The sequence below is a fragment of the Rhinichthys klamathensis genome, unplaced genomic scaffold (genome assembly GCF_029890125.1).
Source record: "Rhinichthys klamathensis goyatoka isolate OS25496 unplaced genomic scaffold, OSU_Roscu_1.1 h1tg000254l_1, whole genome shotgun sequence".
NCBI classification, from domain to species: domain Eukaryota; kingdom Metazoa; phylum Chordata; class Actinopteri; order Cypriniformes; family Leuciscidae; genus Rhinichthys; species Rhinichthys klamathensis.
Genome location: NW_026606776.1, coordinates 2903629 through 2928482, shown reverse-complemented (window position 1 = coordinate 2928482; position 24854 = coordinate 2903629). Strand labels below are relative to the sequence as shown.

General features: G+C 39.6%; 1 protein-coding gene across 17 annotated transcripts; it reads right to left on the bottom strand.

Moving 5' to 3' along the window:
* Positions 1 to 1393: 1393 nt before the first annotated feature.
* Positions 1394 to 24777, bottom strand: abi2b (abl-interactor 2b). 17 transcript variants are annotated; one of them, XM_056267087.1, is made up of 12 exons: positions 24566 to 24777; positions 19425 to 19592; positions 18914 to 19090; positions 17602 to 17619; positions 17396 to 17493; positions 12899 to 13045; positions 9193 to 9311; positions 6757 to 6990; positions 5772 to 5960; positions 5409 to 5498; positions 2801 to 2992; positions 1394 to 2152 (listed from the first exon to the last, which is right to left on the bottom strand). In XM_056267087.1, the coding sequence occupies exons 1-12, from the start codon at positions 24680 to 24682 to the stop codon at positions 1977 to 1979; spliced, it is 1725 nt and encodes a 574-aa protein (XP_056123062.1). In that variant the 5' UTR covers positions 24683 to 24777; the 3' UTR covers positions 1394 to 1976. The 17 variants fall into 17 exon arrangements, with proteins under 17 accessions (XP_056123062.1, XP_056123061.1, XP_056123066.1 ...); XM_056267086.1 differs by having other exon boundaries at positions 9193 to 9314; positions 24566 to 24776; XM_056267091.1 differs by lacking the exon at positions 12899 to 13045 and having other exon boundaries at positions 9193 to 9314.
* Between the last annotated feature and the right edge of the window lie 77 nt (positions 24778 to 24854).

Below are 24854 nucleotides of genomic sequence, written 5' to 3'. Positions count from 1 at the left end.
TAAAACATTAGGTAACGCTTCCTTTTACAGTACAGTACTTACCTAGAAAGTACTGGCTAATATAAGGTAAGTACATGGGTTAGGGGTAGGTTCAGGGTTAGTACCTAGTTATTACCCAGTAATTATAATTACTATAGTAAGTACATGGGTAACAGGACTGTAAAAGGAAGTGTTACCAAACATTATTGTTAATAGTGTTAATAGTAAATCTATCAAATTTCTCCTTCACTAGAGAGCGTGGTAGTGTAGGGACTGCTGTGGATTAGGGCTTCTGAACTCAGAAAGTTACGGGCAGGTGAATTTGATCAAGGTTGGAGCTAAACGGATCTCGAGGCCGGGCCAGAGTTATGAACCTCTGCTCATGATCTCGAAGTCTGGGCCCGGAGAAAACTCAAGAGGAAACGTGAGCAAGAAGACCAGATATATCCAGTTTATTCTCCATCAGCAGGAAAATCACAGAAATGATCAACATGCAAGACTCAATTCACACACCCTCACCACAGACCTTTCATTTCAAATAAAGATTTGCACACAGACAAGCAAGTCAGTCACCAATGATCCATAAACAGTGAAATCGATCCATTTCACGCTCACATACACACTCACACACATACATATAGACATCAAAGTACTTTATAGAAAAAGTCTCTGTGCATTGGTACAGTTCGTTCCACATTATCTGCATGTGGGTATGAGGATGCTTTAAAACTTGGGCTGGTTTCGGTTTGATATCTCTTCATCAAAAAAGAAAAAAGTCTGTTCTTCACATTTTGTAAGGTCTCCCTAAGATCACGTTTATCTCTTGTGCTTTAAAAATCTCTAGCTCGTCGACTGAGGGCTTTCGAACTGTGCCTTTGTTATTGCAGATAAATGGGGTTCTCTTGTCTCTACACCAGTCATACACCAACACAATAGTATTTCTATAATATAAATCAATATATAACATACATATAGAATAGTCTTGTATCTTTAAGTCCACAGTTGGTCAAGAGGGATGAATCGGAGGTTAAAGATCACACAATACACATCTTCTTCCTGAAGAACACCACATCCGGTGCCGAGACTCAAGAAACGACCTCTCGCATCCAAAAATATGACCATCCATCAACATATCTTTATGGCACAAACTTCCTGAACGATTTTATAGTGTTTTTTTTCCTCTCTCTTTTTTTTATCATACATACAAAGAATACACATACTTGCAAATATTTCGAGCAATAAAATCTTGTCGGAAAGTAATGAATGTAAAGGAATGGTGAGAAAAGTATTTTAAGGTTGTAGTCGGTCCCGTTCGTGATCCCAAACGCCACTGAAATCCTTTGGTATGTCCTAGACTGACTTCAAAATGAACTGCACTCAAAATGTAACAGTAAATAAAAAAATAAAAAAAAAGCAACAACAAAGAAATTCAACTTCCAACACAATGACAAACTAAAGAAGAAAAAAAAAGCCCACCTGTATCGAAGTGTTTCTATATGACCTGGCACAACAATGCATAAAATCCCTGTTCTGTCATTCTTGGCAAAAGCTTCTCTCTCATTTGCTGGTCAGTGACAGCACACGGTTAAGAGGTGATGTAAAAGGAACATGCACGTCCAAGGTGGCCCGTCTTCCGATTTCGTGATGACATGAAAGAAGATAACTGTCCTTCTACAAGTCAGAACCATTCCTCCAGAATACAGACGGATAGGAGCGAAAGCAAAGCGATCACTATCAACACAAGTCAAGCAAACCAACACTTTTCTGATACATGTTTCTAAGAGATTGAAATTAAGAGATGAATACAAGTTCCAAACGCATTTATCTTACACATTTCAACAGTTTTTCTCCCATTCAAATCCTCGCCACTGGTCACGACGCCTTCGTTTTTCCTGCAGCTCTCAGTTGGTTTGTTTTGAACAAGCCTGTGCATGACGTAGTGTAGCTGAACTCCCGTGTGTCTGAATGAGGAAGATGATGGGCAGAGGAGCAGTGGCTCAGTCAGCGTAATGCATGATGGACTCCACGTAGTTCCCCGGGAAGAGCCCCGTGGTGCCGCACATCACACCCTCGTACCAGCCGTCGTCGTTCTTCTTGATGACGTAAATGATCGCCCCCTCCTGGAAGGAGAGCTCGTCTTCTTTGTCGCGCGCGTAGTCGTAAATCGCCACCACTGATGGCAATAGCGTGATAAAAAGAAGGAAAACAGAACGTCAGGTTATCTTTTTATTCCGAGTTTTACTGTACGGCAGACTGTGCTACGCTGTAGATACTGTAAATTGGATAAGTAAGAGGATGCTGTTAGAAACACTTGATCAGCTGTGATTATGTTGTTCAAAATACAGCACAACCTCTCCTATCTTACTGCCATTTAGAAATAGTTTATACAGAAAAAAGGTATTTTATTTTAAAGGCAGATATTAGAAATGTTTTATTTATCGTAAAAGCTCTATACTGCATATTTAATTGTGCATGTTCATCTGCCCTAAACAAACACAATTAAATAGCATAGACCATTTTTAAACTTGAGGTATAAAAACAGCGTATCCACTGTTAAAGGTTGTATCAGCGATTTCAGGCCCAAACATAAATGATCACATTCATCTAATCTTTCCTAACGATCCGCTAGCTGCCCGCCCCATAAGCAGGCCGTCGAAAAAACGCGCGATCATTTATGTTTGGGCCTGAAATCGCTGATACAACCTTTCTTCATTCAAATCAATAGGAGCTGTACTTATAAACCTATTACCTACATGGAAAAAGCTTTTCTAAATGGCCAAATGAGTGTTTAAAGTACACTGTGAGAAAAACAGTGACATGCCTTTCTCCAGGTAACTGCGAGGGGCCCATGGCGGGTCTTCTTCAGCGTAAGGGTCACTGTACTCCACCACTGCTGACTCTTCCTCATCATCACCCTCCTCATCCTCATAGTCCTCTGGAGGAGGCGGGGGTGGGGTTGCCTCCTCAAACTCCACCTCTTCTGCGGGGGGCGGTGGTGGAGGTGCGTCTGAGACTGAAGGGATGGAACAAATAATCTTGTTTTTTAAAGCAATTTCTGAAGAAATTGGGTAACTTCTTTTTGCTGATGTGAGACAAATGACTCATGCTGGATGGGGAAGTTAAAGGGATAGTTCACCCAAAAATGAAAATTCTGTCAGTAATTACTCACCCTCATGTTGTAAACTTGCCGGCTCAGAAAGTTAGTAAAGACATCGTTAAAATAGTCCAAGTAACTACAGTGGCTCAACTATTGGCCGAGGCTGGTCATGTGTGTGATGCTGGCCAATAGTGAGCCTACGTTCTGACGTACAACCCAGAAGTGCTGCGCTGTTACAAAAATTAATAGTTGAATAAAGTAAAGTCGTTATTTTTGTTTGTTTTTTTGGGCACAAAAGGTATTCTCGTCGCTTGATAAACTTATGGCTGAGCCACTGTAGTCACTTGGACTATTTTAACGATGCCTTTACAAACTTTCTGGGCCGGCAAGTTTCAATTACAATAGAAGCCTATGGAGAAGTGATCCAGCTCTCAGATTTAATCCAAAATATCTTAATTTGTGTTCCGAAGATGAACGAAAGTCTTACGGGGTTGGGACAACATAAGGTGAGTACCGGTAATTACTGACAGAATTTTCATTTTTGGGTGAACTGTCCCTTTAAGGAGGAAAATGTATTAGTAAGGAAATTAGGGAGTACTACATTTAGGGAGGGAAGAATAACACTGACCTCAAAACAGCTGTAATAAGAAGAAAAAGGGAACTTCACAAAGGCCATGTACACACTGCAGCTAAATAAGGGTAGGCAACTAAGGTTTTTCCCACACCACATCATCTCAGAAATGATATATTTGAACCCTTTCAGTCTGAATAAAGTGTTATGAGATCAAATGAATATTATCAGCCTGACTCTTATATGCTAGTTTTATAGAATCACTCAAAAAGACAGTCATTACTTTCAATCATGTCTGACGTGAAATGAACCAAGAAGTGGTTCACATGCAGAGCACATGCTGTTGTTAAACAGTGTCCGTCACGTTGTTTCAGTGTGTACGTGGCCTAACACTGTGTCCTAACCAGATGTGACAATCCAACATATGAAAAAAGTATATTTTCCATATTAATCAAACGTTTTTGTCCTAACCAGCTGCGACAGTGATACGCGACCAGCAACAGGGGACTCTATTTTTAACCGGTTTCTATTTCTGCAACAAGAACAAGAACATACAAATTATATGTCCAATGACAATGATAACCTCAGGTACTGAATATAAAAGGGTTTTATTTCATTTTGAATATCACTATGTGTGACTTTAATAGCCATAATGAAAGAGACAATGGATAATTTACCTCAGATCTTGGAGAAAAAATATAATAATCAAGACGGTATACACCGATACCAGCTGAGCTTTCTCGTGCACTCTTTTCTCCCGTGTTGGGAAGGTTTCCGCGGTACGCGATTGGGCTAGTTTTGGCCGTGATTGGGTGGGTTTTGAATAGCAATTGGACTGGTTTTATTACGCAAACCAGGCAACCCTGCACCTGCCTCCTCTCACTCACTCGTCGCATTAGTTTCGAATGAATAGTGTTAGAGTTGCAGGGCCTGAGTTTCGGTGTAGTGCCAAATTCCCATGACCCACCGAATTCTGTGAACCATAGTAGGTGCTGTAGTGAGGGTAGGGTTAGGATTGGGATTGGGATAAGGAGTAGGTCGGATTAGCTCAATACAGCGCCTACTAGGGTCACACAATTCGGCACAACACCGGCGCACGGTTGCAGGTATTAAGCATAAATTTACTCATTCCCACAGTTACACACTCACACCAACCTGTCTCTATATTCTATATTTATTTGTGCTATCGTTTGCAATTTGTTTATGTTTTTATTTTATTACTGACTTCTTTTACTGAAATTTAGTTCAGTGTTTCAAATAAAGCCTCGTTGTGTAAGCTATTGCAACAAATGTACCCAAATTATCAAAGAATTATGAGATGATAAAAATATCTATAAGGCAGTTTTCCCAGTGGTATCGAATATCGATATTTTTCAAGGTATCGTATCGAATTTAGAAACTCCAGTATCGTGACAACACTAGTTAAAACTGTGAACTCTGTGTGAACAAACAAGTGTATTCATGACAAAGTCACAGAGAATGTATAACATTTATACATTTTTATTCATTTTATAAATGTTACTCATCCATTTCATTGTGAGTGTGAGATTGCCCACACACTCTTCTGATTGGCTGTGATTTATGATTGATTTTGTTGAGTTTTGTAGCCTTGTCGCTTGTCACTGGAATCTAATTGCATTGCAGCTGGTGAGGACATGCAGGGAGTTTACAACACTAATGTCTAAAATGAGCATGCAAATGTTTAAAAAGCATGCACAACCAGTCAAACACAAAAACATTTTCCCCAAACCAACAACTTACTGGTCTCCTGAACCCGAGCCACAAAGCCCATGAGTGGTAGCTGGGGGGTGATCTGGAGAATAGAGGGGGGTGGAGGAGGGGCCATAGGGGCTGCCCACCCCAACAACAGGGACAATTTGGTACAGAAGGGAAAAAAGGGAAGAAAGGGAAGTGTGAAAAAATGTGGGTGAAACAAAGGGAAGGACAAGAGAGGAAGTTGAAAAGAAAAAAGAAGAAAAGGAGATGGCAAATGAAAGAAAAGAGAGAGAACAATCAGATCAAATCGGTAAGACAGAGGTCCACTGGTCTAAATGACATGCATTCTAATTATTGTAATTATTTTCTACCATTATATGAGGACATTTGAGCATGTCTGGTCTCTACCTTGGTTTAGGTTGTAGTGTGGCCCTCCATTGAGCTGGTTTTGGATCATGTTTGGATTAGTGTTTTGAGGCATGTTGTTGGGCTGTCCAGTAACTGATGACGGCCGGCGATAGGGCAGGGAACCTCCCACAGAGGGCGTGGGGTGCCGCGTCATTGGCCGGTTCATACTGTAAAAGTGAGGACCGTTGCCTGGGGGATAGAGAGATAAGAAATAATAAAACTAATTCTGTTGGTACATCTCTGAATCAGTATGGAATACACAATAAGTAGACCATGGTACATTCAACGGTATATGGAATGAACTGAAGACATGCTCTTAGCTGCCTCACTCTCTTTATTTATTTAATTGGCAAGTAGCCGTGTAATAAGCGTGATAGCACAGAGTCAGCCTTCATTAATCACAAAATAATGAGCGGCTTTGAGGCTGACTGTACATTCCTTACATTATACACACCAATACTGAGTGAAACAGTGTATTTTAATCAGATTGAACACTTTAGCAATGAATGACATACAATACTGCCTGGTTTTAGCCAAAAAGAGGTATCATACAAGGCAACATATGCTCCTTAAAAATCATGTCTTAAAATACCGTCTAGGTAGGTAGCTCATTAGTTCTTGAACAGAGCTATGGAAAACAATATAACCTCCAATATAACCTTTGTCCATGTAAAAATGTTGGCCCTTCTCATCATTAAAAGTAAATAGTCCCAAAACAGTCCCTAAGAAGCATGTTCAGGAAGCAGAGATGGACCAATGATGTGATGGAGACGTCACTGGGAATGTAATCCTGCCAAGAACTGGAGCACAGATGCACAGTGAGCCAAGACAAACCAAGCCCATGCAGGTGAAACCTGGGTGAGGTGGAGGAGGGATGAGTGCTGGGTGAATCACGCATCACATGTTCACGTGCAGGTTGTCACTCAAAGATGAACGATGGACTTGAGGTGTGGGTGGACTTGAGGAGGGGGGTGAGGGGACTCACCTTGAGCGGGGGTGCTAGTTGCAGCAGCAGGGTTGGTGTTGGTGCTAACAGGAAGGTTGGGGGGCAGCTGTGGGGGTTGTGGTATCTCAGGAGGGCCCTCTGCTGGCAGAGCGGGGGGAGGGGCAGGGGCGGGGGGCACTGGCTCTGGGGTGGGTGGTGGCGGAGGTACGGGAGGGGCAGGGATAGTAACGCTTGGAGGGGGTTTCGGAGGGTTGGGAGGGGCGGGTGCTGTACCTGCATCTCCGCACGCCACACAGAGACAGGAAGCCCAGGGGAGAAGAGAACAAGAGTGACAGAACAGAGGGAAGAAAGGTCGAAAGGAGAAACAAGGCCACAGGGAGGAGGGATAGGAACAGCGAGTGAAAAAAGAGGTAAGTAGTGAACAGAAAGAGAAGTTATCATCGCTAATAGTGGGACAGGAAATAGCACTTTCAATGTAGCAAAGATACTTCCTTCAGAACCTTGGACAGTCCTCAGATTCATTTACTAATACTTAAGGCCTTGATATACTCACAGCAAAGTTTGTTTTGTTCAACTTTCCTCTCAATAACACAATAAACAACAAAAATGACAGTGGTGAGAAAAAAGCAGTTAAGAAAGCATCTGATCACAGGGATGTTAAAGGAGAACTCCGGCGCAAAATGAACCTTTGGTCTAATTACACATTGTTACCTAGTCAACCGTTATCTGAGATTTGTTTTCATGATTATCGAATGTAAATAGTTTTATCTCTAAAAACAGTTTAGCCTATAAAGCTAGTATAACGCTAGTATATTGGGCATAGTGTAATGACAAATAAAAATCGCTTGTTAATACCACTAACAAGGCTCAAAATAGCCCCACACTAACACGGTAGCATAATGAGGGTCCCTACCTTCAAACCGAAGCATTGAGAACTTTGTCAGTGTCCAGACAGTTTAATAAGAAGATATTTTAAACATACAGTCAACTTCGCGTATACAGGCAGGAGCCATCTTTGAAATACAGCCTTTACCAGTCGATCTACGAACGCCGATCCAAGCCTGCTGTTCGCGCTCACCTTGTCACAACTTATAGCTCGTTCACATTCTCACCAGCGCACTTGGATCGGCGTTCGTAGATCAACTGGTAAAGACTGTATTTCAAAGATGGCTTCTGCCTGTATACGCGAAGTTGACTGTATGTTTAAAATATCTTCTTATTAAACTGTCTGGACACTGACAAAGTTCTCAATGCTTCGATTTGAAGGTAGGGACCCTCATTATGCTACCGTGTTAGTGTGGGGCTATTTTGAGCCTTGTTAGTGGTATTAACAAGCGATTTTTATTTGTCATTACACTATGCCCAATATACTAGCGTTATACTAGCTTTATAGGCTAAACTGTTTTTAGAGATAAAACTATTTACATTCGATAATCATGAAAACAAATCTCAGATAACGGTTGACTAGGTAACAATGTGTAATTAGACCAAAGGTTAATTTTGCGCCGGAGTTCTCCTTTAATATGTTTGAATAGGGGATTCAAAGACTAGTCGATTACTCTACCATGATGCTTTAAGCTTGATCATGGCCTATAGGAGGGCACAATCTTTGAAGTCCACCTTCACGCTCCGTAAAATGACAAATAAGTGCATACTCCGAGAGTGCTCCACAATATATGTTTGATTATACCATCTAGATGCTCAAAATTCGCCGTTCTAAATGAATGTGCTGCTGCATTGTAACGCACGCACACACAGACAGTCGCTTGCACATCACGTGCCGATCATGTGCACACAGAAACATTCAATAGTGCAGAAATGTATTGTTCAGTGATTTATCAATAAAATAGCTTAGAAACTGAAAAGTTTCTTGGTAACTAAAATCCACAGCTTCACTATTAGTAGAGACGCTGCCAGGTAGAATTAATTCACAAAATGTGCGAGAAATGTAACGATCCAAAGACAAAAGTTAAAATATAAATAAAAATAAAATAAAATAAAAATAAGCTGATATGTAGGAGCAATATCCTTGTGGGCAGCGCTGTGTCATATGCCATAGCTGTGCACAAGGCAACCCGCGTTCGAGTCTCAGCTCAAGGTTTAGGCTTATTTGTTTATTAATGACGTCATCAGAGACTAGTCAACTTGACTTTAATCACAAAAATGTCGACTTTAAAAAATCTGAAGTCGTTCAACCCCTAGTTTGCACGTCGGCACTCCAATCAAGTCACATCACGTTTATTTTTATAGCACTTTATACAAGAGACTGCTTTAAAACGAGCAGCTTTACAATGTTAAACATGAAAAACAATGCCAGTGTTTCTTTCTATTAGAATTACAGCTTCAATTTATACTAGTACTCCCGAAACAAACTTCGTTTTGGCCTGATTTTGTTCGGAATGACATCACACCAGTTCGTTCTTCGATTTCACTTGAAGTATATCGGAGCTCTTACACAAAGAGTGGAAATCTCACCGGGAAAGGCCGTGGGCGGGGCAGGAGTTGGCACGGCGATGGGCACGCCCACACTTCCACTGCCACTGTTCTCTCTGCTGCTGCTGCGACTGCTGGGATGACTGCCACCGCTGCTGCCACTGCTGCCACACACAAAACACACATCATGCTAGTTAATGTCAATTGCCATTTGACAGTTTTAGTTCCGTAACTTGATGTCTTGAAACAGGATAAAGAATGGGGGGAGGGGGGGCTTGATATTTGTTCGTTAAGAACTGATTAGATCTTCAAAAGTGGCCGTTTCACACCAGAATGGAGCCAGACTGAATGAGAGTAAGCTTAAACAATGCTAAATAACTGTACAACCACAATAATTTGCACCGATGAATCATTCACAACAAGGAGTGAGCAAAAAAGTAATTAGGGTCAATTTCAGGTTGATTTTAAACAGCACACATAAACAAACATTAATATTCCTTAAAACAGCCTCATACTCGGTCTTGCATAGTTCATTCTGCCCTTACCAAAAAATCCACATGAAAAATAATCATTTCAGTACATTTCACAAAATCATAAAAACGTATTTGACCAGACCAATTAATCAATTAATATTTAGGCTATTTTCAGATTATCACCTGATAACTATAAGTAAAATAATTTAATCAGCCTGGTCGATATTTGGCCTTTTTTTAGATTATGAAATGGCCAGGAAGAACAACAGTCCCATATTTGGCAATTTTCATATATTATCGGCTGATTATTACTAGTGGCAGACTTTTTTAAAAGCCTGCCCAATGTTCTGCCAATATTTTGAACTTAAAATCAAAAAAGAGAACTCCAAGGCACTCTCAATTGAAAAAGTTAAAAAGCCTTTATTATTATGGCTTGGTCAAATTAACCATCTAAAAAAATAATTTTTTGAACTTGTCAAATTATCAGGTAATAGCAAGTGTTAGACTGATTTATCGACCAGGCAGATTAAAATCCCTATATTTGGCCATTCAGATAATCAGCATCAGCTGACATTCATGTCCACATAGCCACATAGCAAGTATTCTTCTTATATCAGGTTTAAATTTACCAACAGGCTTGTAATATTGTGCATTCCCTGTTTTTAAATATTTTTTAGGTATTTAGTTTAAATGATTTTGCTCTGTTAACCATTAGTCAAAATAGAAACTACTGTTTTTTTTAAATCACTCCCCCTTGATGAACAATTTCAGTCCAATTTTGATTAATGTAATTTATATACAGTCATGTGAAAAAGAATGAACACCCTCTAGAATTTTATGGTTTTATGTATCAGAACATAAAAATCATCTGGTCGTTCACCGGTAAACACAACCTCAGACATATTACACCTTGCCATTATTTATTTAACAAAGATAAAGCCCAAATGGAAAAGCCATGGGTGAAAAACTAAGTACACCCTATGATTCAATTGCTTGTAGAGCCACTTTTAGCAGTAATAAGATGGAGGAATCGTTTTCTGTATGACAGCATCAATCTCTCGCATCGTTCTGGAGGAATTTTGACCTGCTCTTCTTTATAACGTTGCTTCAGTTCATTGAGGTTTGTGGGTATTTGTTTATGCACAGCTCTCTTAAGGTCCCGCCGCAACATTTCAGTCGGGTTGAGGTCTGGACTTTGACTGGGCCAGTGCAACACCTTGATTCTTTTCTTTTTCAACCATTCTGTTGTAGATTTGCTGGTGTGCTTGGGATCATTGTCCTGTTGCATTACCCAATATCGGCCAAGCTTTAGCTGTCGGACAGATGACCTCACAGATTTGACTAGAATACTTTTTGTATACAGAGGAGTTCATGATAGACTCAATGACTACAAGGTGCCCAGGAGGACCTGTGTCTGCGAAACAAGACAAAAATCATCAAAACTCCATCAGCGTGATGGACAGTTGGTATGAGGTTTTTGTGAGTTTTCACCTAACTTGGTGCTCTACATTATGGCCAAACATCTCCATTTTGCTCTCGTCTGTCCAAAGGACATTGTTCCAGAAGTCTTGAGGTTTGTTCAGATGCAACTTTGCAAACCAAAGCCGTGCTGCCATGTTCTTTTTATTAAAGAGGAGAAGTTTTATCCTGGCAACCCTTCCAAACATGCCATACTTGTTCCGTCTTTTTCTAATTGTACTGCCATGAACTTTAACGTTTAACATGTTAACCGATGCCTGTAGAGTCGGAGGTGTACCTGAGCAATGCATGATCTGACCTTGGGGTGAATTTGCTTGGACGTCCACTCCTGGGAAGATTGGCAACTGTCTTGAATGTTTTCCACTTGTGAATAATTTTCCTCACTGTACACGGACTTCAAATTGTTTGGAAATGGCCGTATAACCCTTCTCAGATTGATGGCAGCAACAATTGCTCCTCTAAGATCATTTACATTGGCTTTTATAGAGGTGATCACTGATCACACTTGCTGATGATCAATTAATCAAAGACATTTGATTAGCAGCGCCTGACTGCTATTCTTAATTCATATGGAAGTAGTAAAGGTGTATTTAGTTAATGACACTGTGTAATGTCATGTGTTGTTGTTAATCTGAGATTGTATTTACCTAATTTTAAAACCTGCCAAGGACCAGATTACTTTTTATGATGTCCTTATAAATAAAACCATAGAATTCAATAGGGTGTCCTTTCTTTTTCACATGACTGTACTACCGTTCAAAAGTTTAGGGTAGTTTAGTTTCTTTTAATGTTTTTAAAATTCTTTTTTATTTGATCAAAAATACAGTTAAACAGTAATATTATGAAATATTACTACAATTAAAAATAACTGTTTTCTGTTGTAATATATTTTAAGTTAATATTTTAAGCTGAATTTTCAGCATCATTACCTATTTTTTTTTCATTACTCATCATTCTAATATGCCGATTTGGTGCTCAACAAACATTTCTTATTTATCAATGTTGAAATCAGTTGTGCTGCTTACTATATTTTGTGGAAATGGTGATCCTTTTTTTCAGGATTATTTGATGAATAGAAAGTTCAAAAGAACAGAATTTATTTGAAATAGAAATCTTTCGTAACTTTTTAAATGTCTTTACTGTTACTTTGGATCAATTTGATGCATTCTTGCTGAATAAAAGCATTAATTTCTTTCAACAACCTTGGAATGGTAGTGTAATACAATCTACAAAGAAAGATTTCTTCATGCATACACATCTGTCATGGTCATGAATTGAGGGATAGTGGGTGAAAATCTGAGAAGAGGAAGAGGAGGAAGCGTTCTGTAAGAACGTGATTATGGGCTCTCTGTTTATCCCCTGAGATTCTCAAAATCAGAGCGCTGAGGATGCAAACAGCAAAGAGATGAGGTGAAACGGGTAAGAAAGACTGAAATAGAAAAAGACGGTGAGTGAAAGAGCAGGAAAGAGCTCTTCTTTAAGTAGGCTATGGCTGTTTGAACCCCAAAAAAGATCCAAGTATGAGAAAGAGAGAGAAAGCAAAGGAGAAGAAAAGAGAAAGTTAGTGAGTGACTGTTACTTTGGCCGAGAGTCACACTGCCAGACAACATACACCAAACAAAGACAGCTTAAAAACAGAACAACAGCGGCAGGAAAGACAGACAAGAAAGGAAGAGGATGCGGAAGAAAAGGGTGAGGAAGTGTGAGGGACCTTTTTTTCCTTTTCAAAGTTTGTTTTTAAGCCTGTCTAGGGGATAATGCTGTGTGTGTGTGTGTGTGTGTGTGTGTGCGAGTACCTGTACGTGCGGGTCCTCTGATTAACGGATGCAGTTCTAGCCGGGCTCTGCAGGGGTGGTGCGGTGTTGCGTGTTGGACTCTGCACATAGTCGTTAGGGACGACGGGTGGACGCACAGGCTCAAGTGTCCGGTAAGGGGAGTGCCGCCTGCCAGGGGGGCGGGGTTAAAATATTTTAATATCCTCTAAGGGGTGGAGTCAAACATCATTGATGACAGACCCCAATAATTACATACTGGGAGATATTGTATCACATCTTGTAGAGTAAAAATCCATTTAGAATATTACAACAGTAGCGTAGAGCAAACCTCATGAGTCATGTCTAAATTATAGTTTTTTTAGATCTCAGGAGTAACTAGGGTGGGCAGTAGAGTTCGGTACCAAGTCAGTACTGAAATTTAAAAAAATGTTACGCTTTGAGCGCTGTTGAGTGGAATCTTAAACATCTCTGATTGCCCATTGTGCTCACGCTCTCATCGGATATGTCTGTGATTGGCTACAATGATCAGCGCTTCAAAAATATGTTGTAAATATACATCAATGACGATCTTCACCGAGCACTTACACAGATACAGACGGGAGTGTTTGAAAGCAGACGCCTATAGACGCCTGCTTGAGCTTTCAAACCCCCCAGTTTTGAAAGACACTTTCAAACACTTCTGTTTGCTCTCAAACGCTCCCGTGTGTTAACCATTGTAGCCAATCGCAGACATATCCAATGACCGTGTGAACACAATGGCCAATCAGAGGGGTTTACGTTTCCACTCAACAGCGCTCAAAGCGTCACAATTTTAAAATTTCAGAACTGAAACTCTAGTGGGCAGCATGACCAAAATAGATCAAGTTATGAGTAATTTTATTTCTAAATCTACAAATAATATGAATATTAATGGAATATAAGACACTAAAGTTATTTTAACTTGACTTTATAAATAGTCACCTGAAAATGCCTTGCCTATAGACAATTTAGTGAATTAAACACTTTACAAATGAAAGATACTTTATTAGAAGTAGACTGAAAATTGGTTTGACCAATACTTTTTACACTTTCAGGTTATCGGTTCTTTAAGTCTACTAATAATTGACTATGTTTACATGTACCCTCATAATGCGATTATAATGAGATTCAGGCAATACTGCGATTAAACCATGTAAACACAATATTTCACTCAAAATGACGCAATTAAGCTCATAATCGTATTAACCATAATCGTAGCAAAACGTGGTGTATGGCAATTTCTGGGTCACGATAAACAGGCATGTAAACACTCTTGACTAAAGTGTGCACATGCTTGTGACGTACAGGGATGGCGCTGTCATGCGCAAACATAGCGGTAAAGGAGGCAACACATTTTTGGGTTGCTGAAGAAACTGAGCTCACGTTGACAAAGCTGCACGACATGAATAGATCGCAGTATTTTGATGGACGAAAACATAAAAATGAAGACATTTTAGGTGTATCACCGAAAAATCCATAGAAATGTTTGTTTTTTAAACAATAACGGGTTCTTCCTCATCTTGTTTGGGATACGTCCCACTCTGCATGTTCACAATAATGTATGTTTCTTCACGGTTTCTTTCACGGTATGAGGAAACTCTAACGGTGATAAATTCATACAGTTGCATATTATATATCGTCATACTGCCCATCACTAGCAGGAAACTATTATGTAACGGCCGGGTAGACATTTAAAGGAGCCTGTTGTGGTGTATTAAGATTGTCTGAATTGCTTGTGGTTGGTCGTTGTGTTGCCATGGTGACAGTGAGGGGTTAGGGGCCGTGGACATGGGCGGGAAGAACACAGTTGAGGTTTAACAGTAACAAACATCAGCTGTAAAAACTCAATGACATGAAATAATAATAACAGATCACAAACACAACATGACATTTTGTTCTCCACATTGACCTGTAGTGGCAGAAAAAGGCACAAAGACTAAAACACACAGATCCAGAACAAATAAGTGTCTCAGTCCCTGAACAGAGAACAAGCCAAAACTGTTAACTACACAGAGTCGTAGATGTGTGTGAGCCTGGCTGTCAGGGATCAAGATTAGATAAGAGATGGAGAGAAAGAGAATTTCCTTTTCAAACACCATGTCAACACATGTGCACAATAGAATCTCATAATTTAAAGGGGTAATATCATATACATTTTATCATATTATTTTGCTCCTGGATGCAAAGTTTTTTGCACTGAAATACGATGCAAAAACAATTCAGATCAGACTTAAAATGCTCAGAGACCTTATTAAAGATGCACTCAGATGTAATTTTACTCAGATTGTTCCAATGACTTTCAATGTCAACTTCCAGCAGCACGGATGCAGAATTACGCACAAGAAACTTTTTCAGTTATATGTGCTATTCAGTTATTCACAAATAAATTATTCTGTGAGAGAAAGGGGAGTTAGCAAGATAAAGATATATTCTCTGAAGGCGAAGCACTGCTACTTGGGCGGAGTGATAACCGCAGCACCTGAGACGCGCCGTGGTGAGGAGCAGAGAGCGCGTCTCAGGTGCTGCGGTTATCACTCCGCCCAAATAGCAGTGCTTCGCCTTCAGAGAATATAGTTCCCAGTATTTATACGGTTAAAATATGTCTGTGTCTCATGTGACTTTGTTTTTTGTACACTCTGTGACTATACAAATCACAACATGTAAATAGGAAAATGTTTGCGTTATTTTGTCACTTATTTGGATTAGTATGCTAGCTGCAACCATTTACATCCAGTCTTTGTGCTAAGCTAGGCTAGCGGTGGGTGCGTCAAACAGACTTATAGCACGCACGGAGATGAAAAAGGTATGTATGGACTTATCTAACTCTGGGGGATAAGGTGAATTGGCTAAAGTCCCAAAAAGTCGGAGAGTTCCTTTAATATAACAGCCCAAAATATGTAGGACCTTCCCAAAATTTACTCTAATTATTAGTTCTACAGGTGTTCCGAAATAATAGTGCCTATTGTACTTATATTACCTTACCAAATTGGCATTATTGACACAACTAAATGTTTAGTACTGATAGATAAATTGTGACTGGAGTCATACTGCATTGAGGCTGGTTAGGACACAATGTTATTTTCAACAAATGATTTTTGTGTGCCGGAGCCCAAGTTTTGAGTTCTGAACGTTTCAGACTGTTTTCATAGTACAATGAGCTCTTTTAATCTAGGAAAGATGAAGGAAAATGTGATCCCCCTTTAAGGACTGCCTGTTCTTTCTATAAAAATCAAGACCACACAAACTTATTTTAAAATAAGTTTGACAAACAAAAGCTCCTTTTTTATATTAATGAACCACAGCGAGTTTCATCTCCAGTCTAGAAAGCTATTTGACAGAATATTTCTGTTCTCCCATTCAATGAAACTACATCTGTAAACAACTATGAAATGTATGTCTGGGTAAATATCTCATAAATATCTTATGTTACTTTCACAACAATACAAATTATTACTTAAAGGGATACTTCAGGATTTAGCATTAAGCTTTGTATTAGTAGAAAACCTGTAGTATTTTCAAATTAGCGTGCTTTCCACCCTCATATCCCCCTGAGACGAGAGATTTATGTACTTTTTGTCTGGGAAAAAATCCTCTGATGACGCAAAAATCGTCATTTTGCGTCATCGGCGGATTTTTTGGCCAAGGGCTAAAGACTACAGTCAGTAGTAGGGGCTGTCCTGCATGTTCTCAACCCGCCCATAGAGGGTGGGATCTCACTCACAGAATGTACACATAGTGTCAGACATCTTTTTTGGAAGCTAAGCTAAGCTAGCAGGCTCTTGTTCTGTGGAGAAAGCTGAGTAGTAGGGGTTACCATCCTCTTTTTCCCGGACATGTCCGGGATTCAGCTTTTGCTTTCTGCAGTCGCCATTCATTGTTTACATGCACACCTTTTGTTTCAATCTAACTGAATTCATTCCGATTGGTGAATCTGAATGTAGTGTTTACATGAACGCTAAACAAGTGATCGGTTGATGTGCGTTTTAACATTGCTAATAAAATTCCCGCTCCTCCGTGAGAGATACGAGACTGGTGCGTCTCACAGGTGTCGCTCATCGGTAATCACGCCACCGGCCTCGCGCTGTTCTCCCGCGGCCCTCACTCGTCCTGCTCGCCACAGTAAACAATGAATGGCGACTGTAGAACGCAAAAGCCGAATCTGGGACATTTTGGGCCATCTCGAAATCCCGGGCAGACTAATCACGGAGACTCACTAGTAGCCTAGACTTGCTGTTTAACTACTGCGCTCTGTTGCCGGTAGGCGTGGCCTCCTAGGGCAGCCAAGCAAGTGCATTCTGGGAGTTGTGGTCTTTCATCCACATAAGCCAAAAATACATTTTCTGGCTTTTCTCAGTCTAGAAAGCTCCAAATCCAAAAATAATTTCACATTTCTTCAACATAAATGACCCATTTTAAATACACATTCATCTTTCCAGAGGTGAAGTATCCCTTTAAAATGTATGCATGTCATGAAAAAAGCAGGTCCTCTATCTAACTTACCCCAGTGTTCCTTTGCCTGGGCCAGGAGGGCTGGGTGGTTTCTGAGTCGGGGCAGCTGTGCGTGGAGTTGTACCTGCTTTCATATTCTGAGCGTTGACCTGTGGGGCAAGTGTCAAATATTATTAATCTGAGTGGGAACAAATATAGACAGACATTATACCACATACACAAAACACACATCAACCAAAACCCGACTAAATCCTTACCTTAAACCTTAGTAACCACTACATTCAGAAATGAAGGCAATAAGAGAGGTTGAGGAGAAAAAAGAGATACAAACCGTTAGTGTAAAGAGTAAAGAAAAACTCACACAATATGAAAATACATTCATATTAATAAGGATGCACAATCTGCCAATATTACCATTTTTAAATGGTAACTTAAAGGTGCTGTAGGCGATTCTCTGCAGACATTTTTTTTGTTAAGCTGGTTGAAAGTCTCCTCATATCCTGATAGCAATCACTCTGTTAAGCGGTCTAAATGTATTTTTATAAATATATGTCGTCTGTGGAAGGCGTGGGACCATAAAATCTTCGTTCAATCATTGCGTTCGGTCCGAACGGTCCTATAGCATGTGTTCCCCAATGTGTGTTTGCATGCCACTGCGCAGGCTGTTCACGCAGACATAAGTCATCAGCGCGTTCACATACGCTGTGCAGACAGAGCGCGAATGGCAGGCAAGCAGCAACCACCGAACTTTCCTTCTGAACCGACAACAAGTGGCACTGGCAAAGGATCTACGATCTATATATCTTCATCGGAGTCAAGCAGACTCTCGTGGAAACCCTTATTACACACTGACAAGTTTTGCTAGCTAAACAAACCGAAACCTTGCTGCATCAAATTCTGTTTTTAAGAATTTGTTTACGTTTGGTATTGTAGTGTTATTACTGTACTATAAAGTTCTCTCACCGGTGAATGACATGATATTGGTATTGCAGTAACGTTGTCTCCGGTCTTGGCTGTGCGCGTTCATGCTTTCAGGAGGCGTGGCTTTGGACGGCGATTTGCAGGGAGGGTGGGACGTACGCTTTTACTGCTATCAGGCTAAAGCTAGCATTTTCCCAGATGTCCTACAGCACATTTAAATGTATTTTTGTTTATGTAGTCCAGGCTGATATAGCAGTTGTTTTGAATGTATATTGCCACCTAACAGCATGAAGATGTAGAATCAAGCTTTTTACAGTCAGCCATGATTAATTTATACCACAAGCCAAAGTATCCAATAACAGGGGGATGTAAAAGAAAAAACATAATTATCACATATGAACTTTTTTTTTTTACTTAATTACTTTAAATGCTCTGAATTTCCCCATATCTGAAGCAGATAATATCAGGACTTTTTATTTCATTTTCAACAGATTACTCCTTTTATGTGCCCCAAAATTTCTATATCATATTTCTATACCCACCACCCCAAAAATATATTCAGGTTTAATCATATTTAACTTAATACAAATTCCACCCTAGTCAGCGCTCTTACAAATGCAGACATACAGAGTTTGGCTTCATCCCTACCTTTACGCCGTGGCCTACGTCATCCAGCAAACTGTAGTCAATGGGTTTGCGGATGTAGCGTACAGGCCTCTCAGGATTGGCTGGTGCGATGATCTTGTGCGTGCGGGAAGTGTTCTTATTGGTGGTGAGGATGCCAATCTCTCGCCTGGCCACCTTCTCTTTATGGATGTCCACCGTCTGCGGAGAAACGTTGTTGTGTGATTTGACGTACAGAAATGTACATAGTAACAAAGCAAATTACAGGTTTTTGTATGAAATCAAAATCATGTTTAAATCAAAATATAAAATCTATTTTGATTAATATAAAAGTGCTGCTATGTGCCAAAGTTTAATATTTAGGCTTTTTGATTTTAATAAACCACTTACTTTAAGTATGAGCAATAGTAAGAGTGATGCTTTCCTTAGAAAATGAACTGAATGTAGAAACAAAACTCCAATGTACAACCCTGTTCCAACTCACAAAGTTCAATATACCGACAAACCTAGATGTTTCTATAGCAGTAAGAATTACCTGTGAGATGTGGTTGATGGACGACTCCATGCGGCGTAGCTGGGACGCCTGTATATCCAGCATCTGGAGCACATTGTTGGCAAGAGTGTTGATCAGATACGCTACACTGGCCAAAGACTGAGTGGTGTAGCTTTTGGTTTCTTCTAAAGCTCTGTGCTTATCTGGAGACTAGATGGAGAGAAAAGAAGGAGAGAGGGAGTTAATCTGAGCACAGAAGGATGGATAGAGGTGAAAGAGAACATGATATTGCCACATGGCCTAATTTCTACTCCCTCGTTTTCACTCCCCTTTAGGGGTGAACGTCTGATGCATATTGCACACAAAATGGGAAACACTTCAGAAGTTTTGAAGTCATCATCTGATCGGTTGAATAAATCTGATTCTGTCGTAATGCCAAACCCCCTCATGGAAGAAGAAAGCCATTGTGTTTACAACTGTGACAATGAGCGCTTATCAGTATTAACTAAATGCTGGATTTTCAGTAAACTTGCACAACATTATTGAATGGATGATTTATTAGATGCATGCCGGTCTGTTATCTTAGGGGCATCAACTTTCCGTTTTCACGCCCCTAAACATGCTGTGGAACTAAACGAACTGTGATTGGTTACTTTACATGTCACTCAGACGTCCTCTTGGGCGGTTCTTGGACAATGAAAGCTGCGATGGAGTCCAGACCTTCTGCATTCAGTCTAAGGTCTAGCTACGGAAGACTGAAACAGGCAAAGTCAAGTTCACGTGTGCATTATTTACGTCCTTTTGTGCATATTTAAGTTGTAATATTACTTTTATGTTGTATGCATATGATTAATTTCCCATGGGAGGCATTTGATGGAGTTAATAATTAATTAGCCAGCAAAGCACTTCACTTTACAGGTGTTCACTCACTTAAACGGCAATGCCCGACATTATTGACTTTGATTGGGTTATTTGAGACAGTCATATTCCTTTTAGATGTTTCTTTTTCAGAAAAATGTAGAATATTAATATAGAGCCTAAGTCCCTCCCCTTCCAGTCGACCACCATGGGACCTTATTTCGGAAAAATATTGTATGGTAGTCAATGGCGAGAGACAACAAATATTTTGATCTTGTTTGAATTGTGCCCTGAATTACACATATGATGTTTGTCAATTTAAAAGATACATTTTAAAGTACAGAAAGTCACAGTTTGATGTAAAACTGTTGAGGTATAACTGTGAAAATACGTAATTACAAAGACTACAAACCCAAAAGGAACACATTTTCTCTCAATGAATGAAGCTAACTTTACTGAAGCTAACGTCTGTCATTTTTTCTATAGTCTTACGTTATAATCGTAATGTTACGCCGTCATGCCTGAGTGTTTTGTACCAGACTGCAAACATACGAGCAACGGATCTTGCTCGTTGTTTCGCTTCCCGGGAGATGTAGTTCATTGAGCGATTTTCACACAAAACTAAATGTTACTCTTCTGTTCTATGACAAACTGTGACTTTCATAATTATCTTTTAAATTGACAAACATCATATGTGTAATTCAGGGCACAGTTCAGACGGAATAAAAAGATAAGTTGTCTCTCGCCATTGACTACCATACATATTTTTTCCGAAATAAGGTCCCATGAGCCGGAAGCGGAGGGGAGGGACTTAGGCTCTGTAATCCAGCAATGTTCTTTTTTCTTGTCATATTATTTCAGTTTTAATTCAAATCGTTTCTCGTAATGCCTTCGAAAACGCGCAGGGATGTGTGTAATCACCTGATGAAGTAGATGAAAATACAGTTAAGCCCAAGATGATGTGCAGCGCCAATCTGCCATTTACATAACATTACAATGAGAACACTATAGAATTAAATCGTTGTGTTTAGTTGCCCGTGTTTCAGCGAGTTGTAGAGGGCATTCACAACAGGAATAACACTTTCTGGCTAACATGTAGCCTACTTCAAGTTCACTTGCATTTGCATCCTGTTGTACAGATACAAGTTGTAATGTTACGTTTATGTTGTACATCATGCCATATGAGTGGCACTGCAAAAGACGCAACACGTGAGCGGAATGGTCAAAACATGACCATCTACTAGTACATGTTTACACAGAAACAATGGAAAAACAGCACATTGGCATGCAAAAACACTTTAAATATGGACCCAGGGGTTCAAATAGAATATCAATTAACTTTTTATTATTTCATATTTTAATAAACACAGAAAACAATCATTTTTATGAAATGTAAGAATTTGATATGAATCATGAATCATACAATTAGGTTAGAAACTCACTTACAAAGGTAAAAATGGAAATCAATTTAGTGAAAAATTCTAAACAATTTATGTCAATGCGATGAATCAACCACCACGCAGAATATGAAAAATATGAAAAGCTTTGGGTTCAGTCATGGTATCAGTACAAAAACACTTATAATACTATCATGCAAAATACTGTCAAATTACAGCTGTAAACAAAATCCCCCAAAATATTGAGACAACATTTGTTAATATGGCACAACCCTACTCCCCTTCATGATTAATTTCCCATACGAACAAACTAATTTAAACAGACACTGAAGCAACCAATCAGAGCAAAGCATTACCATGAAAAAAAAAAAACCCGTCTCGGATCACTGCCTCATTGGCTGCCCACACAGCCATCATTCATTCCCTTCCGGCGTAACCATGGTGATGCTGTCAAATATATGGGAAGGCCCACTGATGAACGGTATGGTGAGTGAGGATAGTGGGGGAGGAGGGTAGTGTGTGAGAAACACGCTCTATATAGCATTCACAGCAAATGAAACTGCTTCAATGATCACTTCAAAACCAACTATCATAGTAATTCAATAAAAGCATTCTATGACTTGTGCACCTCATCGAAAGCCAAACAACAGCTTTATTACAACGCGACAAATGCAAGAACCAATGTTGCTTTGGCGTCAATAATAATGTCATATCTGGCATGAAAGGCACATTTTTGTTTAACTGAAAACAAATGAAAGATTTCTGAGCTCCAGCTCAGATTTTCAGAGAATGATGATTTAAATGTTGGTTTGTTTTTCACACTTCTGAAACATTGTGCAGGAATTGTTTGGACTACTTTTATCTTGCATTTATGCTCTCCATTTTCATTGTATGGACATTTGGCCATTTGATGTTGCACTGAAGAATGACAATCATAGAGGGTTTGAATGAGACGATAATGAGGAGATAAACTATGGGAGAACAGTCATTGCACTGTCAGCTCGAGATAAAAACCTTCTTTGGTCATCTACGCTTTGAGGAAAACATCAAACCCTCCATTTTGTTCAATAAACACCAGAAATCCTGAGAACTCGCTGACTTTACTATCAGATGCAAAAAGAAAGGTTCTATGACACCTGTGCAAATAATGCAACAATTAATCTGGCTTTTCCAAAGCAAACAACAAACATGCTCATTATTTGTGGCAAAAAAAACCCCATCATGACAATAATAAGAATCTCTCTGAATAACCTCGCTAACATATCTTTATGCATTATGCATGAATTGAGGATGAGGGAAATATTGGGTTACTTACTAAACTGAAACCAGACCACAGACCACAGGCAAGCAAGACTCATATCAACCCGAGCTTCACGCTGTTATGGAAAGAAATCTAAGCTCGGTCACTTTAAGCTATTTATGGTATTTCTGAGCCTGCTGTGACAACGCTATGAAGTGAGAGGAATACAATGATTTATCACAACCAGCAGAATTTCTTTACAAAATGCATTCAGGCTCAGAGAGCATCATCACTTTGTGCTCTGCACGATTCCTACGGGTCTGAATCAGGTACAATATGAACTGAGATCCCCCTGGGTCAAATCACAAAGAAAAAACTATTTAAGATCTATACAACTATCAGCTCTCACTCTTAAACTATAACCATATGGTTTTGCGCATTGACTGGCCAGCAAGTATGCAATATTTATAAAGAATGCATCACGACTCAAAAGTACTCGAATCAGCATCCTCAGAAAACAAACTCATATCCAGTGACATTCAGTCACTGATCTGCCAGGGTCCATGTGACATGCACTGTATTTTTGGAGCAATAAATGTCAAGAGTTTGATTTCTGATGCTCTCTAAACAGAGAAGTGCATATCCTTACACACCCACTTCTGTGGATCCCCCAGGAATGCTGAAAATAACATGAATTTAGTCATTCATTTTTGTTCCAGAAGCACTTCACAGTTTCCAGAGTGAATCATCAAACTCATGCGAGTAGAGGAAAAACTGTATTTACCATAGTTCTTGCATATAAGCTATATGCTAGTTTAACTATGGTATTAGTGTAACAGAGTAAGCAAGCACTGCATTACCATGGTTAGACCAACATAACCAACAAACAAACAAACAAACAAACAAACAAACAAACAAACAAACGGTATTTGTTGTCAAAGAGCAGCCTAAACAGATTTTTTTTTAAACTCAAGTAAAAAAAAAAATTAAGTAACGTTAACTTAGATACCACAGTTAGCAGTCAATTGGACCATAGTACATTTTCGCGATTTCTAAAACTAGTACATGTCACAAACACATATCCCCCTTTGGACTACAACCTAACTTAAACACCCCAATATTAATAAAAAATATAGTAAAACCCCTTAATATCAATAGATAACTACACTAAATTGTACATTTATCAAATAAAAACACTGCCCATAAGCCCTCGGCATTTAGCAGCCGAGCTAACTTCAAAAACACTGCGCTGCTTTGATTAAGGTCTCCACAAAAAGTATAACTCGTTAATACACCACTTTAAATCATAACACTCTGTTTAAATTAAGCATTTAAACCTGATAAACTCATAGTACGTGTAAAAACAGGGGAAATAAACTGTCTTTGGGTGTGATAAATTTGAGGTTTACACATTGGTTTCGCTTCGGCTAGCGCGTTAGCCTAGCTCAGCGTTTGAGGCCCCATATACATATACTAAAACACTGAAATGGGTAATAAAACGCATATAAAGTGTGTTATGTGTTGAATTGGTGTATTATAAACCATAACGAATTACAAAGCAGTTGTAATGTGGTGATTTCAGTCTACTCGACAGCATTCTCACTCGACAACACAAGCAGTCGGATCATTCATCTCTCGTGTCATTTCTCCGGTGTTTTTGAATATTTTGCAGGGTTTTGTAATGTCACCTGTATGTAGTTGCTCTCGCAGTACTCGGCGACTCTCTCTAGGTTGGCATAGCTGTCCAGCAGAGCTCCTCGACCAGCAGGAATCTCCTCTTCCAACAGCATCTGCAGCTCCGCCATCTTCACATCTTACTGATGCATGCAAGAGGAAAACACCACCATCACACTCCCTCACTGATACATGCAGGAGGAAAACACCATCACATTACCCCCCTCTCTCTCTTTCACATTCACACATTCTCTTTCCTCCTCCCCTATACGTTTATTTCTATTCGTCACTCTTTTCTGTCTT